The sequence below is a fragment of the Aquarana catesbeiana genome, linkage group LG01, assembly GCF_042186555.1.
Source record: "Aquarana catesbeiana isolate 2022-GZ linkage group LG01, ASM4218655v1, whole genome shotgun sequence".
NCBI classification, from domain to species: domain Eukaryota; kingdom Metazoa; phylum Chordata; class Amphibia; order Anura; family Ranidae; genus Aquarana; species Aquarana catesbeiana.
Genome location: NC_133324.1, coordinates 398862653 through 398883979, shown reverse-complemented (window position 1 = coordinate 398883979; position 21327 = coordinate 398862653). Strand labels below are relative to the sequence as shown.

Sequence of the window (21327 nt, the reverse complement as noted above, 5' to 3'; positions counted from 1 at the left end):
TGACAGACAGGGAACCTGTCCCTACACTAACCATTGCATGCCAAATCAGGGGGCCAAGGCCTTAAAGCGGGAGTCCAGCGACCAATCTTTTTTTTTAGGTCATTGAGACACTTTGCTAACCCCAAAATAATACTCACAGTTTGGGTGTAATATTTCTGCCTCTGTCTGTTTTCGTACTGAAGAATAACTTAAAAAATGTGATGCTGGCTGTTTCCATCTTGCTTGTGGGCATGTGAAGCCCACAAGCATTGATTTCCTGGATGTGGTGAATGCTGTTCATTCACAGCTTGTTCACAAGCATGATCATTGTTCCCGCACTGAATCTTGGGAAGCCTGACACTAAGCTCCCAGGAGACAGTGCGGCGCTGGGGAAAGGCAATAAACACGCCTACTCCCATGGGAGGAGAGACAGGAAGTGCCACAATAAAGTACAATATAAAGGTAATTACAGTGATAGAAAAAATTTTCGTGCGGCATTTGAACATCTATGCAATTAACTGAAGGGGGTAAGATTAAGTTAAAAATTTGAGTGGAACCCCGCTTTAAATATAGCTCTGCCCTCACCCAAGATGGCCGCTGAACTTACGCCGGGCCCCAGCGTATAATTGGACAGCTGTTCTCCTGGTGACCACAGGAAGTCATAGAGGAACTCAGTTCCTCACAACTTCCTTCCCCTACTGTATTGCCACTATGATTTAGCACCACCTAGAGTGGGGAGTACAGACTGCACCTGCCTATAAGTTGATCATATGACCAACTCCTGTCGAGCAGGGATGGCCACACACTGTTCAAACTTGGTCTGGTCCCCACTGAACTGGCCCAATTTCAAGTCTATGGCTAGCCTAAATGCAGCATACTGTAGATATTCATGTGTATGTGTTGTTGATAGTTGCTACCTGTATCTGAATTGGGGAACTTTGGGGTTCTCACAATAATTGGATAGCATGCTGGATGACTTTCATTACCTGACGCACCATCCGGCTATCCCTTAGTACCTCCATTAACCATTGCAAAGACTATCTGTTTCTTTTGGCCGATTCTTCGAAACCCAACTTTCATAGAGTCACAAGTTGCCTATTTTGATGAGTGCCAAATTGTTAAAAATATTTGCGTGAAAACATCTGTATACATGTAATTACATAAAAATACAAAAAATACATATTCAGCATCATGTTACTGAGGTCTGACTTTCTGCTTTATGGAAAACCAGCAGTCTTTATTAAAAGGGATTCATACACCAAATAACACGTTTCGTGGCTCACAGTGCACTTCTTCAGATTAGGTGTGCAGCAGAAATGGTTGGAATTTAAGCTATCAGCAGTGGGAAATGTGTAGTAGTGAAACAACTGCATGCTATCCAAAATTAAGAAGAGCCCTCTTAATATTAGAGAGCACTCATCCATTTTACAGCTACACATCTCCCCACTGCCGTCAGCTGGAATTTCACACAAACTAGGGAGTTTAATTTGATGAAGTGGCCTCTGAGCCAGAAAACATGTTATGAATCACTTTGTATAAAGCAGGGATATGCAATTAGTCGACCTCCAGCTGTTGCAGAATTACAAATCCCATGAGGCATAGCAAGACTCTGACACCCACAAGCATGACATCCATAGGCAGAGGCATGACGGGACTTGTAGTTTTGCAGCAGCTAGAGGTCTGCTAATTGCATATCGCTGGTGTAAAGAAACTGCTGTTTATCGATAGATATGATGTAATTGCTCTCTGTTAGGTGCCTTGGCTATGAATGTGGTTGGGATAATTTTTAATGCCCCTTCCGATCTATTAGGTTTTGGACCATGTACATGGTATTTTGCAATCTTACGAGATGCAGTAGAAAATTCTTCCTGCTTCTTTATGAACGCTGAAATTATTTTAATTTACTACTACTACTACTACACTGTACTGGCCTCTCTCCACTTCCTTCTTCTGTTTTGTCTATTCTCTGCTTCTTTTAAGTGTTTTGACACTACTAGTCCAAAATGAACATGGTTTAGCAGCTATGGTTAAAAAAAAGTTAAGAGGAGAAAGAACTTAACAAAGGGCCCCTTCACAATTCACACTTGTGCTTTGCATGTGTCATGTGTGTTGTGTTAAGGCTGCCCATTCATACTGAATGGTCTGATAACACACCACAGCGGATGAAAAACTTGATGAGATTTTAACACAACACAGGTCCAACAGCAACCGTAATAGATATGCGCATTAGGGTGCAATTTGGCATAAATGGCACCACAGCACATTTCACTAAGCTTTTACACAAGGCATAGGTGTAATGGTAGACTCAGGGCATGACTGGCTGCTCTCTAATGCCTGTATACACCTTGGAAATAAAGTGTCTTAAATGCGCAATAAAGAGCAATAAAGGTAAAATGAATACATTGTTATTCATTGTGAAGGACCACAGTGAGGCAGTTCAGGATAAGTTGAGGCATTCTTCGACAGTTCTCCCTGACTCATTCAGCAGGCACTGTTTGCTGAGGACATCGGATAAAGCAGTGGCCTGTATTATGCTTATACTTACTATATTGCTAAAGGAATGAATTACACTGGTAACACACACCTTGCTTCACTTGGAGTCTTTACTACTGTTTTGTACAACTCTGGAATCTTGCGTTCAATCATAGGACGGAGATTCTCTTTCAGCTTGTTGTAATTCTTCTTCAGTTCTTGTTGATATTCCTTCTGATCAAGTGTAATAAGTCTCTTGTTTTTCTCTACTGCCTCTCCACACCTGAAAAAGGAAATTCATTGTTACCTGCTGTAAGTATGAGGAAGTTACTGTAGAAGTCATGTAAAGTTATCATTGTCATTTATTTTGCATACATGAGATTTTATCTGGTGCGTTTTTTAATAGTTATTTCCTTTCAGATTCTCAGACAAATATGTGCATAATTGTAATTTTGAAGATATTATTGTGTCTGTCTGTTTGTTTATCATAAAATGTAAAGGGGCGTACACACGGTCGGACTTTTCGACCGGACTGGTCTGACGGACGCCGATGGACCAAATCCGGCGGACAATCCGATTGTGTGTGGGCTTCACCAGACCTTCAGCGGACTTTTCCTGTCGCAAATCTGACGGACTTTAGATTTGGAACATGCTTCAAATCTTTACGTCGTAACTCCGCTGGATCCAGCTCATCTGTATGCTAGTCCGACGGACAAAAACCGACGCTAGGGCAGCTATTGGCTACTGGCTATCAACTTCCTTATTTTAGTCCGGTGTACGTCATCACGTACGAATCTGTCGGACTTTGGTGTGATCGTGTGTAGGCAAGTCCGTTCGTTAGAAAGTCTGTCGGAAGTCCGCCAAAAGTCCGTCGAAAGTCTGTCGAAAGTCCGCTGGAAAGTTTGTCAGACCAGTCCAGTCAAAAAGTCCGCCCGTGTGTACGCGGCATTAGATATATTTTATTGAGCTATTGGAGTTGTGGGAAGATTCCCTTACACTTGTGAATAAGGCCAGGCCAATGCACAGGAAAAAAAGACGCTGTCATTAAGATGGTGTAGGGGGTATCATAAGCTCATCCATGACCACTTCCATTTAAGCTTTCATGCCATTAAAACAAAATATCCCCTCTGTTCACATATTTTTCTTTAGTTCATTCTAACATTCTCTTGTTTGCTAACTTGCTGGGTTCCAGTCCTCTTTATATGTCTGAATAAAATATAGTAAATCCACTATTGTCTGTAAATTATGGACATTATATAAGATCTAATCACTTAGAGCAATTACCTAAACTCTTAGAATTTAGACCATACTAACCTCATAATGAATTCTTTGAAACACAACCTCAGCTTATTGTGATGTCGATACAGTTTAGGATCAGCTGGAATGTCAGCCAGAAACACTTGAGCTACCTCTAGTGGTCCCTAAAATGCATGCAAGAGAATGATTAGACAGGAGTTTGCTCGTCAAAGCCCCTTGCTTTTTAACAATTCAAAACATTTAAAAATAATGCTACAAACCAGAGAAATGCTGGGATATTTTCATTTTAATAAATCACATACCAACCTTTAAGAAAGTTTTATGTCCTGACTTATGTACTACAAACTGTACTGTAAATGAAAGCTGGCTGATGTTGGATGCACACATTTTGATTGCAAATTGGTGTTTACCCTGCAGTAGCATTATCTACAAGATATCTACATGATGTGTCCTCTGAAACGCATGCTGAACTTGAACTTCTGTTATACCATGATAAGCAAGTCATTTTTGCATCTGTCTTGTGTAGTAATCCCTTTTCTAGTTGGCTTGAGTGTTCACAAAACAGTGGGGGCAATTGTAGTGTTATAACTTATACAGGTAGAATTCTGGGATTTTTTTACAGCAATAGTTGTAATGTCAAGTAAAAGAGCAGATAGAGGCTAGTCTCCATGCACACTGGGGAGAGTGGAGAGAAAGGATCAAGAGATGTAAGTAAATGGCCAGAGGTGGCCTGGGCAGTGCATACATTAGGGCCAATGGGAAGTGATGCCTTTGGAATGCATAAGCAGGACTTGATGTAGCTATGGTTTACCCACTTTTGCTCTGCACTCTTAGGACAGAACTGCTAGCAGAAAATGGCCACAGTTTAACCTACTCTTCATTTCAATGGATTAAGGCTAGCTAAGAGATCAGGGTAGGAGGGATGATCCATGACAATTGGCTTAACAGGGCTAGAATTACTAAGTGTGTACTGTAGTGAACAAGTTTAGACCCTGAGCACAGATCTGGAACACCTATGAAGCACAACACAGTGGCTAAGTGGTTAGCACTTCTGCCTGGCAGCACTAGAGTTGTTGGTTTGAATCCCAAGCATGGCACTACTTGCCTGGAGTTTGTATGTTCTGCCTGTGTGGGTTTCCTTCGGGTACTCCAGGTTCCTTACACACTTCAAAGACATGCTGGTAGGTAAATTGGCCCTAGTATGTGTATGTATGAATGTGAGTTAGGTACCTTAGATTGTAAGCTCCTTGAGGGTAGGGACTGATGTGAATGTACAATGTATATGTAAAGCGCTGCGTAAATTGACAGCACTATATAAGTACCTAAAATAAATAAACCTTTTGAAAGCTCATGGAGATTCAACCTTGGGCAAATGATCATGCATGGCCAAAACTCTTTCTAAATTTTTGGTGGTAAAATTAACTGTCACAGTAATCAAATCTGTCATCAGACACTAAGAGTATAATTACATTATTTTACAGCTGATTGCTCTGCAGCTCAATTGATGAAATGCCAGTGTAGAAGTTCTAGGATTGACAAGAAAATAGCTAATTTTTAGGCTGATGTTAAAAAAATATATAATTTGTTATTTATAACATTATTTATTTTGTTCTACATGTTTCCAAACTGTTACCCAAAAGCTGAGAAGTGAATATTGCAGTGTACTTTTTGCAACAAAAAGGCAAACATATTGCTGCTTACTAGTGCCAATAACATTTCATTTGTACTCTTGAACACTTTAGAAAATACTTATGAGATTATTCAAATATAATTCTATTTATACCTGATTTACTGTGGCTCCCACTGAACCCTGCAGCACCATCTGGAGCATCTTTGCGTCTGGTGGCTCCTGGCTAGTTGCAACAGCCAATTCAAGAGTTTTCTTTTGCATATCTTCTATGGCAACCTCAATTGGAGTCAAGGTAAACTAGAAAACAAATTATTTTATTTTTATTTTTATGGGATTTGGAACCAAGAAAAATATGAGATGTTGCTACACAGTTGTTACTTTGCTTCTCTTTTTTATCTTAGTTCAAAACACTCCAGAGATATGTTGGTAGGTTAATTGGCTTTGGTCTATAAATTGGACCTAGTATGTGTATGTAAGAATGTGAGTTAGGGACCTTAGATTGTCCTTGAGGGCAGGGACTGATGTGAATGTATAATATGTAACGTGCTGCTTAAATTGATGGCGCTATATAAGTACCTGTAATAATAAATAAATAAAATACATTGTATAAGTGCATTTTTTCTCTCTCTCATCTATTTGTCAGTTTGCACATATTTAGTCGATTTATCGAATTACTGGATTTTCTTGGCTGTGCTATAGGTAATGTTTACTGTATCAGAAAAAGCTGCTATTGAACATGTCAAGACAATGCTAGGCGTTAGATCACTGTGAATAATTTTCATTTGGAGCTAAAGTGTATGATCCTACTGATTGCAATAAAGCAGCTGCAAGTTGTGAACAATTAATACATCTGTTGCCATTAATATAGCAATCCTATTTAAGGCATGGCACCATGTCTTTCAGTAAACATACATCCATTGTGAGCTGACTGCCAGTGTAAACACAATGGAGCACATTGTGACATTGTCAGAACCTGCACTGTTTTGTTTTCCTGGATCAAAGAGGAGTATTGTATATCTGCAGCAGTAGACCTCAATAAAGATTTACATGAATTAGTGCCCATACACAAAGAAGGCAGGTAACAAGTTGTTTTGAGCCAGTCGTAGACATGGCGGATCTGACCACAGCATGATTGTACATTACCTGAACACCACTGGTGATGATATTAGGAGGTCAATTTGTGTATACAAAAGCTGGCTATGAACAGACAGTCCTACACACAGATTGAAATGCAGCTGGTGCTTGTTGAACCGGATGAATTTTGATACATGTATACCTAGCTTAAGTCTGCTGGAGTCTCAGAGTTCCTCTTAATAAACTGTCTTTAACCAATCTGATGATTGTGAGCAGGACCAGGAGAGAGTCATCTGAGATTTTGTTGGTAGTCTTATGTTGATTGATGGATTGTGTTTGCCTTATGCCTTGTACACACAATCGGACTTTCCAACAAAAAACTGTGGAATTTTGTCCGAAGGGCGTTGGCCCAAACTTTTCTTGCATACACACGGTCACACAATTGTTGGCCAACAATTACGAACGTAGTGACGTACTACGTTGCTTTTCAGCTCTTTAGCTCTACCCTTTGGGCTCCTTCTGCTAATTTCGTGTTAGTAGAAGTTTGGGGAGTGTATATTCTCGCTTTTCATTTCACACTTTTAATTTCGTGCTTTTCAGTTTGTTTCTGAATCGCTTCTTTGTCAACCAGACATGTTGTGGAATCGGAGGAGATAACGTGTTATTTATTATTGGCCTTGGAGTTATTGCTTTGACATTATTTTTTTGGTTGAATAATGATTTGATTTGGTATATTTTCTATATTTTTGGATGTATAGAATGCACTTTTTGGTTAAGTTCTATTGGCAGATAGCATGTCTAATTTTATTTGTTTTATTTTTTTAATGCACAATAAAAAAATTGTGGAGAATAATACTTGGCTATGTGTTTTACTTCAAATGACAGTTTGGGAGTAAGCAGTTATATTTTAAAAAATACAATGTAAAATTAACAAGGGACACCAATATAGTTGTATCTTTGATCCTAAAAACTAGTGGATAATGATGTTGTGGTAACTTGCACAAATAAAAAAAAAAAAAAAAGCATAATAATATTATTCTTCATATCACTAGAAAAAAATCCTTTGAAAATTCATTTGCAATAACTCCATCAGTATCACCAGCAAAGCAGCTTCATTATTATCTCATTAAAGAAGAAGAGAATGAGCGCTGCATTTCGAGATTTCATAATTTGCCGCTTCATGAATGTTAATTCTCTATTACGAACGCTAGTTTACAAGACCGACCGCTTCTGGCTCGTCCTTGCTTCAGAGCATATGTGTTTGTACTTTGGACTTTTGTCCTAAGGACTTGTGTACACACGATCCGAAAATCCACCAACACACATTTGTTCTAAAAATGGAAACAATCAGCGCAAATAAAATAAATAAAAACTAATGCAAGCTGAACACTAAGGGTTGACACCAAGCCCATACATCAAGATAAAAAACAAATTAAGTGCAGCGCAAATGATATAGGTGAAAGTCGATGAAGTCCTGTGGACGTAACGCCGCGTGCGGGGGCGGAGTCTTTCGCTCTGACGCCACCCGCTGCCATCTCACAGCTGTTCGGACGCGAACAGTCTGTTTTAACTCTGCCTCAACTGTGTCATTTGTATTGACTGATCAGCGCTATACAAGCGCGTTTTTTAAGTGGATCATATTCATTCATTTTTTAATAAATTGCCTCACAGCTGTATCATACGGACCGCTCTTAGGTGTTCTTTTTCACCTTTTTTCCTTCTTGCTACATTGCATTGGGAGTCCACCTGTCAATCTGCTGCATTGAAGAGATATCTGCCGGGAATTTTTGAGGACAACCAGAGGATCTGGGCTGTGTCTATCCAGTGTGTATGGAATCTATGCTTTTATATTGACCTTCCATCTGTTCTATATGCATATGAGTGGGGAAGATTTTTTGTTGTCCTTATATTAAGAAGGAGTATCTTCACTACATATATTTTATTTTTTTATTTATTTCAGGTACTTATATAGCGCCGTCAATTTATGCAGCGCTTTACATATACATTGTACATTCACATCAGTCCCTACCCTCAAGGAGCTTACAATCTAAGGTCCCTAACTCACATTCATACATACTAGGGACAATTTAGACAGGATCCAATTAACCTACCAGCATGTTTTTGGAGTGTGGGAGGAAACCGGAGTACCCGGAGGAAACCCACGCAGGCACAGGGAGAACATGCAAACTCCAGGCAGGTAGTGTCGTGGTTGGGATTCGAACCAGCGACCCTTCTTACTGCTAGGCGAGAGTGCTACTCACTACACCACTGTAGTGAGGGTGGACTATGGGCATTCGGTTAAAGGTGGCTTTATAAGTAAAGGGAATTTAGTTTTGTGTGGAATTGTTGGATGGATATATCTAAAATCACTAGACATGACTCTACAATAAAAAAGAGTTTGAAAGAATTGAGAAGAGTAATGCCCCGTACACACGGTCGGATTTTCAGACGGAAAATGTGCCATCGGAGCGTGTTGTCGGAAATTCCGACCGTGTGTGGGCTCCATCGGATTTTCCGACACACAAAGTTTGAGAGCAGGCTATAAAATTTTCCGACAACAAAATCCGTTGTCGGAATTTCCGATCGTGTGTACACAAATATGGACTACCTTCATATATGGACTTTCACCTATATCATTTGCGCTGCACTTAATTTGTTTTTTATCTTGTTTTTTAACACAAATTTTTTGGCAGAAAATTTGAAAACCTGCTAGCCTACATTTGTTGGTAGAAAGTCCGACAACAAATGTCCGATGGAGCATACACATGGTTGGATTTTCAGCCAACAGCCTGTCATCGAACATTTCCCGTCGGAAAGTCCGATCATGTGTACAGGGCTTAAATCTAAATCTGCAAAGTTCCCTGTAAACTAGGCTCTAACAACTTTGTATAAATGGACAGCAAGGGGGGTTAGTGGCACTCGATAGAAAAATAGTGAGCCCTACACTAGAGTTTAGCAATCAACCACAAACTAAAAAATCATGGCGCAAAGAATATAGGACTAGACAAAACAAGCTAAAGTGTCAGTAAAATGTTCCTAAAAAAATCCATAATTGAACCATTCACTAAGAGATGACTGCAGTAAACCCTATAATAAGGCTTACCTGTAGCTACCATGGATATCTCCTAAACCTGCACGGTTTAGGAGATATCCCCTGTATCAGCATGTGCCAACGTCATGGGCACATGCGCACTGAAGCAACAGTTCGTTCGTGCCGTTGCTTCAGCTGATGTACCGTCGTTACCGGCGGCTCCCGTGCATGCGCAGGAGTGACATCATCGCGGTTCCGGCCAATCACAGTGCTGGAGTCTGCGATACCCAGGAAATAACTCTGGGAGATATGTTGCCGGGCAGAGCAGTGTGCTGGGACCGCTGTGGGGGCTTCGTTCTAAGGTGAGTATTTCATAATGAGCTAGTATGCTTTTAGGCTCTTTATGCCTTTGTCTTGCAGGTTTTTTTGTGGGTTTACAACCACTTTAAGGATAATTCTCTGTGTACTGTTAGAAATACAAAGAACAGGGAGTGCCACTAAGTTTAGATTTTATTGAAAGATTTAAAATACACTCTTACTCACACATAAAAAAGGTTAAGTAGGCACATCACAACACACTGTCAAACTTCTGAGGTTTGACAAAGGGGCAGTGCCAATGCCCCAAAACGCATTGCCACCCCCTGTTCTGATATCATCCTATTCCTATGCCACTGCCGGTTCTGGTGGCTCCTGCATTCCACAATGGTTCTTGCTGGTGACATACTCCCAGCCGCTTCCTGCTTCAGCTCTGCATTGCCTGGTGGCACTTCCATGGCGTGCTCTGCATAACAACCACAGCCACAACACCTGCTCGCTCACCTGCCGAACTCTGCAGATTCTTTGAGGATGATGTTATGTGCCTGCTTAATCTTTTTTACATGTAAGTGTACTCTAACCCTTTTTAATGGCTTTTCAAAAATGTCCACACTTAGATGGTGGCACCCCCTGTTCTTTCTATTGTCTGTGATTAACCATTCCACGGTTAATTGAGGAGTTGCACTTTTACAGTTTTGGGAGTCACGTGCAGAATGTTCACAATTATATTTTCCTCTTTAATAAAACAGCTATGACACTAAAGCGGAGTATGACCCTAAAAGCCACACAGATCCACACTTCTCAACCAAGGTCTCACAAACATATACCTACTAAAACTGGAGCATACAAAATCTGGTGCAGATCTGCAAAAAAAAAACAATCAGCTTCCCGGATTTATTGTCAAAGCTAAGTGGACAAGCTGAAGTTAAAATTTGACTGGCTACCATGCACAGCTGCACCAGATTCTGAGTGCTCTAGCTTTAGTAAATCTCCCCCATAGAATACCTGACTATGTAAGAAAGGAGAATCATGCAATAACCACAGCCATCAATGTTAACCGTTCACTAGTCACTGTTCAACCACCTTTAAAAAAAAAGGTACATTCCCTTTTTTGTCACCTCTACTGTTTAGTTTGCTATGTACCTCCTCTTTCTGGATGACATTAATGCGGGTCTTGATGTATGGGAATGCGTGCATTGTTGTCAGAATAGTTTTCCTCTTATACTGCTCATTGAGTTCTCCTCGTGGACGCCCATCTAGAGTGAATGGTGTGGTGTACATGAATCTGCGTAGGTTATAGTTCTTCTCAAAATAGGTCATCCTGTATTTCATCTCATACTCTTCAAAGTATGGCTCCACAAAAGTAATCTGGATGTAGGCCTAAAGAAAAGAAAGACAGGATATTTATTTACTAGTGAACATTGTAGACAAATAAACTATGATTACATTTTAGTAAATATATGTTGTACCTTGTTGGGATTCAACTTTGATTTGTTCACTGGTGTTGAATCTTTGATCACTTCTATTGCATCTTCCCCAAAACAATTCCCATAAAAAGCCTGTAGTGAAAACAGAGGCATACAATGATTTCAACATGGTGAGTTTTTTAAAAATTTTTTTTATAGAAGATATGGTATTACCAAATCAGTTCATTTACACTTTTGAATTATGCAGCGCTCTTTCTGCTTATAAAAAAAATATAGGCATAAATGGAAATCTGCTTAAAATTACATAAACATTAAAGCAGAACTACACTGCGGAACTACATTGCTATTTAATTAATTTTTAATATTCAAAACAAATTCACTCATTCTTTCATGTCTCTGACGTCATTGCGACCTTGATGTGAACGGGTGCATGCAACGCTGGCCGGCGAACTGTCTTTTAAACTACATATTCTTGTAAGTGCAATTCCTTTTTTAAATAAATTCTGTAAGCGGATTTACACTATGGCCAGTTTTCTTTTGCCCTCATGATCCTGAACCCGGGTTGGTGTATGAGCCATCATCTACCGCACTTCCTTATCCACGTTGAACACGGAGAAGCAGTGCCATTGGCTTGGCATCCGGATCTCCGGTTTACACACAAGCTTACTTAGCTTGCCTTTTGGTAAGCGCGAAATTTATGTGGTGGTGGATCACAACGAGTGGTGTTTATTCCAAATTCTATATAGCCTTCACTGGGAATTACTGAGGGATTTTTGTCTTTTTGGACTATCTTCGCTTCCATGGATGACTTTCATGGTCACTCACCTAATGAATCTTTTTTATACACTAATTGATTTTTATGTATTTACACATTTGCATTATAGCTCAGTTTTTTCTTGTTTTATTCTTCATGTCTCCGTGCCTTATTTTGCTGAGAAATCACTTTGGAAAACACCCCCCCAGGATTTCTGGCAGTGGCCATCTTGAGTAAGGGCAGAAGATTCATGTAGCAAATACTTCTGGGAATCCATCTCCCCCTAGCTCTGGCATGCAGGCAAGTAGCTGTGGTTAGCTGAAAAAAAGAAAAACGCTCTCCCCCACCTGAAGACTCCTGGGATAAGCCTGGAAACCAGAAAGTAACTGAAGAAATGTAAAAAAGGGTTTAACACAAGTAAATATAATATAAGTTTCTATCTATTTTCTAATGCTAGCGGTATACGGATAAAAAATAGTCGATAAGATAATCAACGAAAAGTTGATTGAGAGAGTGAAGTTCCGCTTTAAATTGAAATCAGATGTGCAGTCACCACTGACTGCTGAACAGTCTTTAACTGTTAGCTCCAGCATGCATATCAATGTTTATGGAGATGAGAGAGATAGGGCAGCCAAATAACCTTGGCACCAGATATTCTCAAAGGATACCGTAGCATCAGGCCAAAAAATCCATCAGTTCTCCAGACGATGAACAGCAGAAAGTCAAACATTAAGATCAGGATGGGTGTTGTAAGACTTTTTTCTTTAAAGTAATTGTAAACCCTTACATATACCCAGTGAAGTGACTGGGACAGGTGATACACATGGATGAAACAAATCTTCCTGCATAAGTTGTACCTGTTTATCTATAGCGGCTCCCCCCTACATCCATTCAAAGTGCAGAATTTACACAGGATCTCTTGGCTCTCAAAAGAAGGGGGCAGAAAGCTGAGGTTTCATAAGTGAGGAGAGCTCTGAGAGCCTATTGGAGAGAAGGGACAATCCCCCCCCCCCCCCCCCCCTTCACACGGCACGCAGGAACAGAGCTAAGGCTGACAATCTGCTAGAGTTCCCTCCTGTGTCACAATTTTTATATTGGTGTCAGGAAAATATGCCCAAAGTGACTCATGATGATAACAGAGGAATGAGACAGCGGAGAGAAATGACAGTGCTCTGGATTGAGACAAGCAAACAGTATAGCGGGATAAGCTTTGTTCATATTTCATATCTGAGGTTTACAATCACTTTAAAGGTAAAAAAAAATGATCATGTCTCTGGATATTGTAAGATTGTTTTTTTTTACAAATTAGATTAACTTGCTATTTGACTGTACTCACCTCTAATCTATGGGAAACTTCAGGAAGTTTAGTAATTGTTGGTTCTTTATAAATAAATTCTTGTTCATCTAGATCTCCAAATCTTGCTCCATAAAATCCGACACGGAAGTAAGTTCCGAACATTCTTTTCTGACCCTGTTACCAATAAATTATATATTCATTCTCTTTGAACAAATACACTTTTCATGCAAAATAATAAAACTGTTATTAATCCTTTTTTAATATGTGAGTTTTAGTAGTTGTACATTCCTTTTAAAAGTACTTCTCCCTGCCCACACTGCACATCATTCCAATTACTTAACGACTGAAAGAATTTGGCCAGTCCAGTTTGCATGAAATGAGGCATGAACCTGGACTGCTAATCATGTCATACGTTTTCTTAACCAGGACAGCAGGGTGTATTGAACGGCAATAACTGAATGCAGTAGGGCTGGGTGCACTATATGATACTTATCCATCTGGGGGTGTGGCACTTAGGGTTGACACCTCATTCCACAGAACCTGTGTAATTCATGTGTGTTCGGGTTTAAGGCTGGATTCACACCTATGCATTTTTAGTGCTTTTTGCATTTTGCAGATTTGCACTACAGAACATGTTCCACTGGAAACCATGTTAGATGGACTGTAGTGCAAATCTGCAAAATGCAAAAAGCACTAGAAATGCATAGGTGTGAATCTAGCCTAAAGGGATGAATGGTAACCCTAGTGGCACTGCATATTCTTACAGCTGCGTTTTATGTCAGCACAGTGTTTCCAAAAACATAGTTAAGGAAAATGTTCATTAATAGAAAAAATGCTCTCTGGTAGGCAAATTGAGTGAACTTCAACACATAGTGGGGTTGACTTACTAAAGCCGTAGTGAGCAAAATCTGGTGCAGAAACCAGCTTCCAGGTTTGTTCGTCAAAGCTTAATTGAACAAGCTCAAGCTAGAAGCAGATTGGCTACCATGCACAGCTGCACCAGATTTTACACTTTCCAGTTTTAGTAAATCAACCCCACTGTTTTCTGACAGAAAGTTTACTGATTCATTTCACTAGATGTCTGGAGATTTGCTTTAAAAATTCAAAAGAACATATTAAAATTCAAATTATAAAAACTATATAGCTAGGGATGTGTCCATATGATCACGACAGACAATATTTTCAGTGCCTAACTTGTTGAATCAAACTTTATATATCTTCTTTTAATGACAAGATCAACCCACAAGTGATAGTTTATCTCCAAACCAGTTTATCATGCCCTCTTCCCTGCTGGAAACTCAACAGGATTAAATAGGGAGTGCAAGGGGGTGAATGGCAGCTTGGCTAAGTCCAAACCAAGTAAATCAAAAGTGGTGCTGGCTGGAGAGATAAGAGAGATAAGATTGATAAGGGTGGTGGGAAGGTAGTGGGCGATTAAACATGTGCTGTTTTTCCAAATTATAATATGCAACAAAAGGAATATTCCCACACAGTAATTAAGCCCCAGGAACTCTTTAATCCCAGTCAAGATACCAGGTCTTTACTATGGTGGTCTTGAGCTGTCCGGTAAATGCAGCATGTCATAAATATCATTTTTTTTTTAATATACCTTCGGCACAACAAAGTCGATCACCCATTTATTGGAAGCCATTCTGTCACAAACTATCCTTTTTGAACTTATAAAAAATTACCATAAAATTAGTCATATGTTTTATTTTTTACCCACTGTTAAACACATGCTTACAATGCACTAGTCACTCTCAAGTACCTTCTGTATTATGCGATCAAATGCCTTCTGCAGTTTCTCGTGAGTTAATGCAAGCTTACGGAAGTCTCGGTGAGCTTCAAGAACAGGGATGACAATTTTATAGACTTCATTCACTGTTTCATAAAATGCTGCCTGCAACAGATAAGTAAAAGAACTAAGTGACTATATACAGTATGTGCCATAAACACCATTATTTTTAAGGTGTAGTGTATACTCATTGAAAAGTTTTAGCTATATTTTTCGAGAATGACTTTGGTGCCACAGCTACTATTTCTCTAGTGTTAAGACGGCCATAGACAATTCGAAGCATGTATGGGCCAGCCAGGGACAGACTGACAACACTCAGGGCCCCCGGACCAAATAAAGCAAGGGCTCCCTATCAGGCTGAGCCCATGACCACCCCTGACCCAACCCATGGCCCGCACCTGACCCACCCCTACTTTTTGCACAAAGTACAACTTCTGCCTTTTTAAATGGGATGTGGAGGGGGGTCTCTCTCTAACAGTGTTCATTTAGACAGTCTGTTAGAAAGCGTCCCCTCCAGGCCCATTAGAGCCTACAACAGAGTTTAATGGGACCTGAAGGGGGGTCTCTCTCTAACAGTGTCCATTAGAGAGTCTCTGTTGGCGAGAGACCTCCCTCCAGGACCCATTAGAGACACTATAAAGGAGTATAATAGAACCTGGAGGTGGGCCTCTTTCTAACAGAAAATGAAATAAAATTGGCACTGTGTTGGGTTCCCGCGTCCTCTGTGGCTGGCTGGCACCCTGCTGCGACTGGCTGGCTCCCTGGTGTGGGTGGGTCACCATGGGTGGCTGGCTGGCACCCTGGCCCTGCTGTGGATGGGTCACTGTTGGTGGTTGGCTTGAACCCTGGCCCTGCTGTGGGTGGGTCACTGGCATGGGTAACTAGCTGGCTGGCACCCTGGCTCTGCTGTGGCTGCCTGGTGTGTCCTCTCCTCTTCCGCTGTTCCGGGCACTGTTTGTCAAAACGAGGGAGGGACTTGGAGGGAGGCGGCGGCCTTTGCCCTACCTGAGACGGTAGTCTTAAAAGGATGGCTGCAGGCCCAGTGCGGGGAGGCGCTGACGCAACACATAATGAAGTCGCATGCATTTGTGCGGGTCCTCTCTGTGTCCATTTGAGAGTCTATGTTAGAAGTAGCCCCCCTCAGTGCCCATCAATGCAGCCTAAACAGTGCCCCTCAATGCAACCTTACCAGTGCCCATCAGTGCAGCCTCCCCAGTGTCCCTCAATGAAGTTTTACCAGTGCCCATCAATGCAGCCTCATCAGTGCCCATCAATGCAGCCTGATCAGTACCAATCAGCCCAGCCTCACCAGTGCCCATCAACGCAGCCTCACCAGTGCCCTTAATGCAGCCTCATCAGTGCCCCTCAATGCAGCCTCATCAGTGTTCCCTCAATGCAGCCTGATCAGCGTCCCCTCAATGCAAACTGATCAGTGCCCCCTCGATGCAGCTTGATTAGTGTCCCCTCAATGCAGCTTGATCAGTGTCCCCTCAATGCAGCCTGACCAGTGTCCCCTCAATGCAGCCTGACCAGTGTCCCCTCGAAGCAGCCTCATCAGTGCCCCTCAATGCAGCCTCATCAGTGCCCCTCAATGCAGCCTCATCAGTGCCCCTCAATGCAGCCTCATTAGTGCCCCTCAATGCAGCCTCATCAGTGCCCCTTAATGCAGCCTCATCAGTGTATGGAGGTAAGAGAAGAGAGCCGCCAGATCACACAGAGCAGGTATCTCCCGCTGTGACACCTGGCGACCGCTGTCATCAGATGTCCCGCCTTCTTCACTGGCACCTTAGATAGACGTCACACATCCCGGCATTGGACCAGTGTGACATTTATCAAAAGAGCCGGTGCAAGAGGTGGGACAATGGATGACAGCGGTAAGTGGGAGATCCCTGCTCTGTGTGATCTGGCGGCGCTCCCCCTCTCCCCTTAGGCTTCATGTACACGGGACATTGTTTAATCTCTCCTGAACGATTTAACTTGACAGCTAAAAACTGACGTCTAAAAACGTCCATTTAGCCACGTTTACATGCCACCTTTAGCCGCATTTGCGTCTAGAAGCATTTTTGTTTTTTTAAAATGAAAAACGTCTGTAAACAAAACGCTGCTAAACGTGAGTTACCGCGTTTAACAGCGTTTACTAGCTGTTACAGGCATTTGGCGTTTCAAATGCCTCTGAACATCTGTCCTGAACGCATTTTTTTGCGTTTGAAAAAATGCTTCTACACTCAACTGCCTGGAAACGGCTATAAAGGACCCTGTGTACATGTACTGATAAGATAACAGAGGAGAGTTCAGGGGCAGCTGAAAAAAATGCTCAACTGCTCCTAAACGTCTGTTTACCAGCAGCAGTGTACATAAAGCCTTACCCTCTGAGGCAGCGCTGGGGCCTGGGAGGGCCCGAAAAGATGGTCGCCGGGGTCCGTGTCCGCAAGTGTTTTGTCCCTGGGCCCCAGACCGGCCCTGAGAGTTCCAGCAGGTGACGCTGGCTGGCCCCCTTCAGCGACCGTGCCCTCGGACCGCGGCCAAATGGACCAACCGGTCAGTCCTCCCCTGGGGCCGACTGACTGTACCCAAGTTGATCGATCAATCAACCAGCTACAACCTGGCTACAACCAGCCCGCCAGATTTTACATCCGATTATCGTTAGCAATAATAACCATGTTCTGCCGGAGGGGGATTCCCTTGTGAATACCGACTCTGTAACCGATGGTTGCAGGCTGGCCCTAAAGACAGTAATACAGAATTCTACACTCTCTTTAGTAAATGTAATATCACTATTTCCCCTTTGAAAAGTGTAGCTACTCCAAACTCAAGCACAATCACAGAAAAAGGATGCTTTCACTTCCTTCTTGTGCCTTCTTTAAACCTTACCATATATGACCCCGTCCCAAGTTATGTAGTACAGAAGGTAGAACACTAAAAGACATATCACTGTAAGCTTCCTCCTGCAATTGCTGCCTATAGAAGTATTGGTAACTGTCAGAGCAGGGGGCAGGCTGGATCCCTTTATATGCAACAAAATGTAGTGTCTTTATTTAATGCAACAGTTTTATTTTTAAAGGAGGAAAACCTACTTGAATGAAGAGCTCGGCAGCCTGTTCTAAGAGCCCAACAAACCCAGTTTCTGAAAAATATCTTCCAGAACACACTCCATCTTCATCTGGGGTCAGGATGTCATCAGACACAGCAGATTCTTCTATCACATTAGATGAAATGTTCTGCAAAGATCACATATATTTAATTTTCAAAATAAATATATACTGTATAAACTAGACTAGATGTATTTTTTTCCCAGCATGCAAATGATACAGAATTTACACATGAGTTTCTAAATATGATGTAAAAGTACTATATGATAGCTAATACATAATCAAGCCTGAATATTTTTTTTTGTGAAAAGTATCCACTATTTATCCTTCTGTACCTTTCATGAGGTACATCATTATGCTGACAAGGTGAGAGAAGGTATCATAGAAGGTACAGAGAGATATAGACTGTATGTTTTCCAAATGGAATATAAATTCATTATACCCAGATACATAATGTATATCCCATTATTGATTATGTACATAATTATCCAATACTGAGTTTGTGATACCTAAACCACTTGCCGACCAGCTGCCGCAGTTGTACTGTGGCAGAATGGCACGGCTGGACGAAACGACGTTATGTAACGTCACTTCGCCATGTGACCACTAGGGGGGGTGTGCGCGCCGCCCCCCGCTCACCCCCGAGCTGATGCGAGTGCCCGGCGGTCTCGATCACCACCGGGCTCCCGCGATCGCTTGGGGCACGCAGAGAACCGGGATCTGTGTGTGTAAACACACAGTTTCCGGTTCTCTGAGGGGAGAACTGACAGATCCCCCTTCAGTTAGAACACTTCCTAGGACACACATTAACCCCTTCACTGCCCCCTAGTGTTAACCCCTTTACTGCCAATGACATTTTTACAGTAATCAATGCATTTTAAATTTTACTGATCGCTGCATTAATGCCAATGGTCCCAAAAATGTGTCAAAATTGTCCGACGTGTCTGCCATAATGTCGCAGTCATGATAAAAATCGCTGATCATCGCTATTACTAGTAAAAAAAAAAAAATTATTAATAAAAATGCCATAAAACTATCTTCTATTTTGTAGATGCTTTTTTAACTTTTTTTTATAACTTTTGCGCAAACAAATCAATATACGCTTATTGTGATTTTTTTTACCAAAAATATGTAGAAGAATACGTATCGGCCTTAATGAGGAAAAAGATTTTTTTTATATATTTTTTGGTATATTTATTATAGCAAAAAGTAAAAAATAATGCGTTTTTTCCAAAATTGTAGCTCTTTTTTTTGTTGATAGCACAAAAAATAAAAACCGCAGAGGTGATCAAATACCACCAAAAGAAAGCTCTATTTTTGGGGAAAAAAGGACGTCAATTTTGTTTGGGAGCCACGTCGCACGACCGTGCAATTGTCAGTTAAAGCGACGCAGTGCCGAATCGCAAAAAGTGCTCTGGTCTTTGGCCAGCCAATTGGTCCAGGGCTGAAGCGGTTGAAATACATGGAGGCAAGTTGTTGCAAGACTTCTTATCACTGCTGATGGTCCAGAGATAAACAGAAAATGTGCAATTTTTAAAATTCTTTACTTATATTCCACATTCAAAAACAAATGACAAGGCAGTAAAAAGAAAAAGAAGCTGCAGCCACCAACAAGTAGCAAATAGAACAAGGTTTTTCCTAATCTTGTATTATGGGGAACACAGGGCCAGAAGGAATTTTGAGATGTATGGGCTATACTGTTTCATACAGTAGATTTGGACACTGGCAAACAAAACTCCTAACTCGCTGCTACTATGTTCGGACTCTGCAGTCCAAGGACCTGTCTAATTATCAGCTTTTACATGAGAGTTTTGGACCCGATGGTGGCCTCCTTCAAGGCAGTTCCCAGTTACATTCTAGACTGGCGCAACTCAACATTTTGACTGCATGGGACAAGAAAGTAGGGTCTCTGGATTCACAGATTCACCTGACAACCAGTACCTGGTTGTCTCTAACCGGTTGGTTCACAAACCTAGTGGTGGAGTTAGGGAAAGCTTTTCTTTTCTCTGCTCTGGAACATTCTCACAATAGATGTCAGCTTGGCAGGCCAGAAAGAGTCTTAGACACCTTCAAGGTACAAGTAGCTTTGGATGCTGAAGGAGGCTAGTCTCCCAGTCAATATACTAAAGCTATGAGTGATTCAGTTATCCCTTCAATGCTGGACCTCTTGACTGTAAGGTAATCTACTTCGGATTCAATTGGACAATGCCATGGCAGTGACATACATCAATTATCAGGGAGGAACCAGAAGATTTGTGGCTCAGTGAAGATCGTAATGTCATACGCTTGCCTCTCTACCTCAGCCTATTGAATGAAGCATTGTATTTATTCAAAAAAATACTAAGCTTCCTGTAAATGGCTAAGCAGCAATCAGCCTGGCTTTATTTTGTTCCAGGAATGGGATGGTAAGTGCCCATACCGCTGCCAGAACACAGTTTTGCATAATGTATGTAGCTGATGCTACATACAGTTTATACAGCTCTGACAGAGGCTGCATGTATTAGTGAAGGAAATCATTCGTTTGGACCAGCTTGCTCCAAACTATTTGAAATGAATTGAAGCCTGGAGTTTGGCTTTAAGGGACACATCCCTCTGTATTTATGATCTACTCCTACTACTGCTACTTTTCCACAAAACCGAAGCAGGATAGGAGTGGGAAGGGTTATACCTGGCTGACTGTCAGGGCTGGGCTCAGCCCTTCCTTCTCTGAGCTGGCTGCTCAGCTGTCAGCTAATTGCCAGCTCCCATCTCTCTCCACAGTTACCCAGCTGTTGTTGATACTGCTCATCAGTCCTGCCTACTTAAAGCCCTCCAGCTCACTTGCCTTTGTCAACATCACAGAGACTTTCTCCAGCATTCCTGTTGAAGACTTGCTCGGCTGACGTTCCTCGGCTCCTGATCCTGCTTGCTGTACTACTACGTTTATCTCTGGCTCTCTGACATTTGCTTGGCTGACTACCCGATCCAGTTACTGAACTCTGGCTTGTTTTGACTACGCTTACTCTGTTTACCTTATTATTATTATTATTATTAACTAGAAAAGGTACAATTTCTGGGGAAATTGTGAAAGTGTTCTTGCCTCTACAACTGGAGTGGGCGGAGTAACTGGGTGGGGTGGAGTGGCTTGAGTAACTGTGAAAAGTGTTAAAAAGCTTAATATTTTAAAAAGTATAAATAGTAGTAAAAAAGTTCCATCATTCGCTGAAA

General features: G+C 41.5%; 1 protein-coding gene and 1 long non-coding RNA gene across 3 annotated transcripts in view; one reads left to right on the top strand and one right to left on the bottom strand.

Moving 5' to 3' along the window:
- LOC141147662 (uncharacterized) overlaps positions 1-18235 on the top strand; it is a 54556-nt gene extending 36321 nt beyond the window's left edge. Inside the window, exon 3 of the long non-coding RNA XR_012245096.1 lies at positions 18093-18235. This is a non-coding gene — a long non-coding RNA (uncharacterized lncRNA). The remainder of the gene's footprint in view (positions 1-18092) is intronic.
- DOCK8 (dedicator of cytokinesis 8) overlaps positions 1-21327 on the bottom strand; it is a 229135-nt gene that overhangs the window by 11776 nt on the left and 196032 nt on the right. For both annotated transcript variants that reach the window (XM_073634844.1, XM_073634849.1), the window contains 8 exons: positions 18106-18249; positions 15005-15136; positions 13276-13410; positions 11228-11317; positions 10902-11138; positions 5492-5635; positions 3766-3872; positions 2564-2734 (listed from right to left, as the gene is read on the bottom strand). In XM_073634844.1, coding sequence (XP_073490945.1) covers positions 2564-2734; positions 3766-3872; positions 5492-5635; positions 10902-11138; positions 11228-11317; positions 13276-13410; positions 15005-15136; positions 18106-18249 — 1160 coding nt within the window. The remainder of the gene's footprint in view (positions 1-2563; positions 2735-3765; positions 3873-5491; positions 5636-10901; positions 11139-11227; positions 11318-13275; positions 13411-15004; positions 15137-18105; positions 18250-21327) is intronic.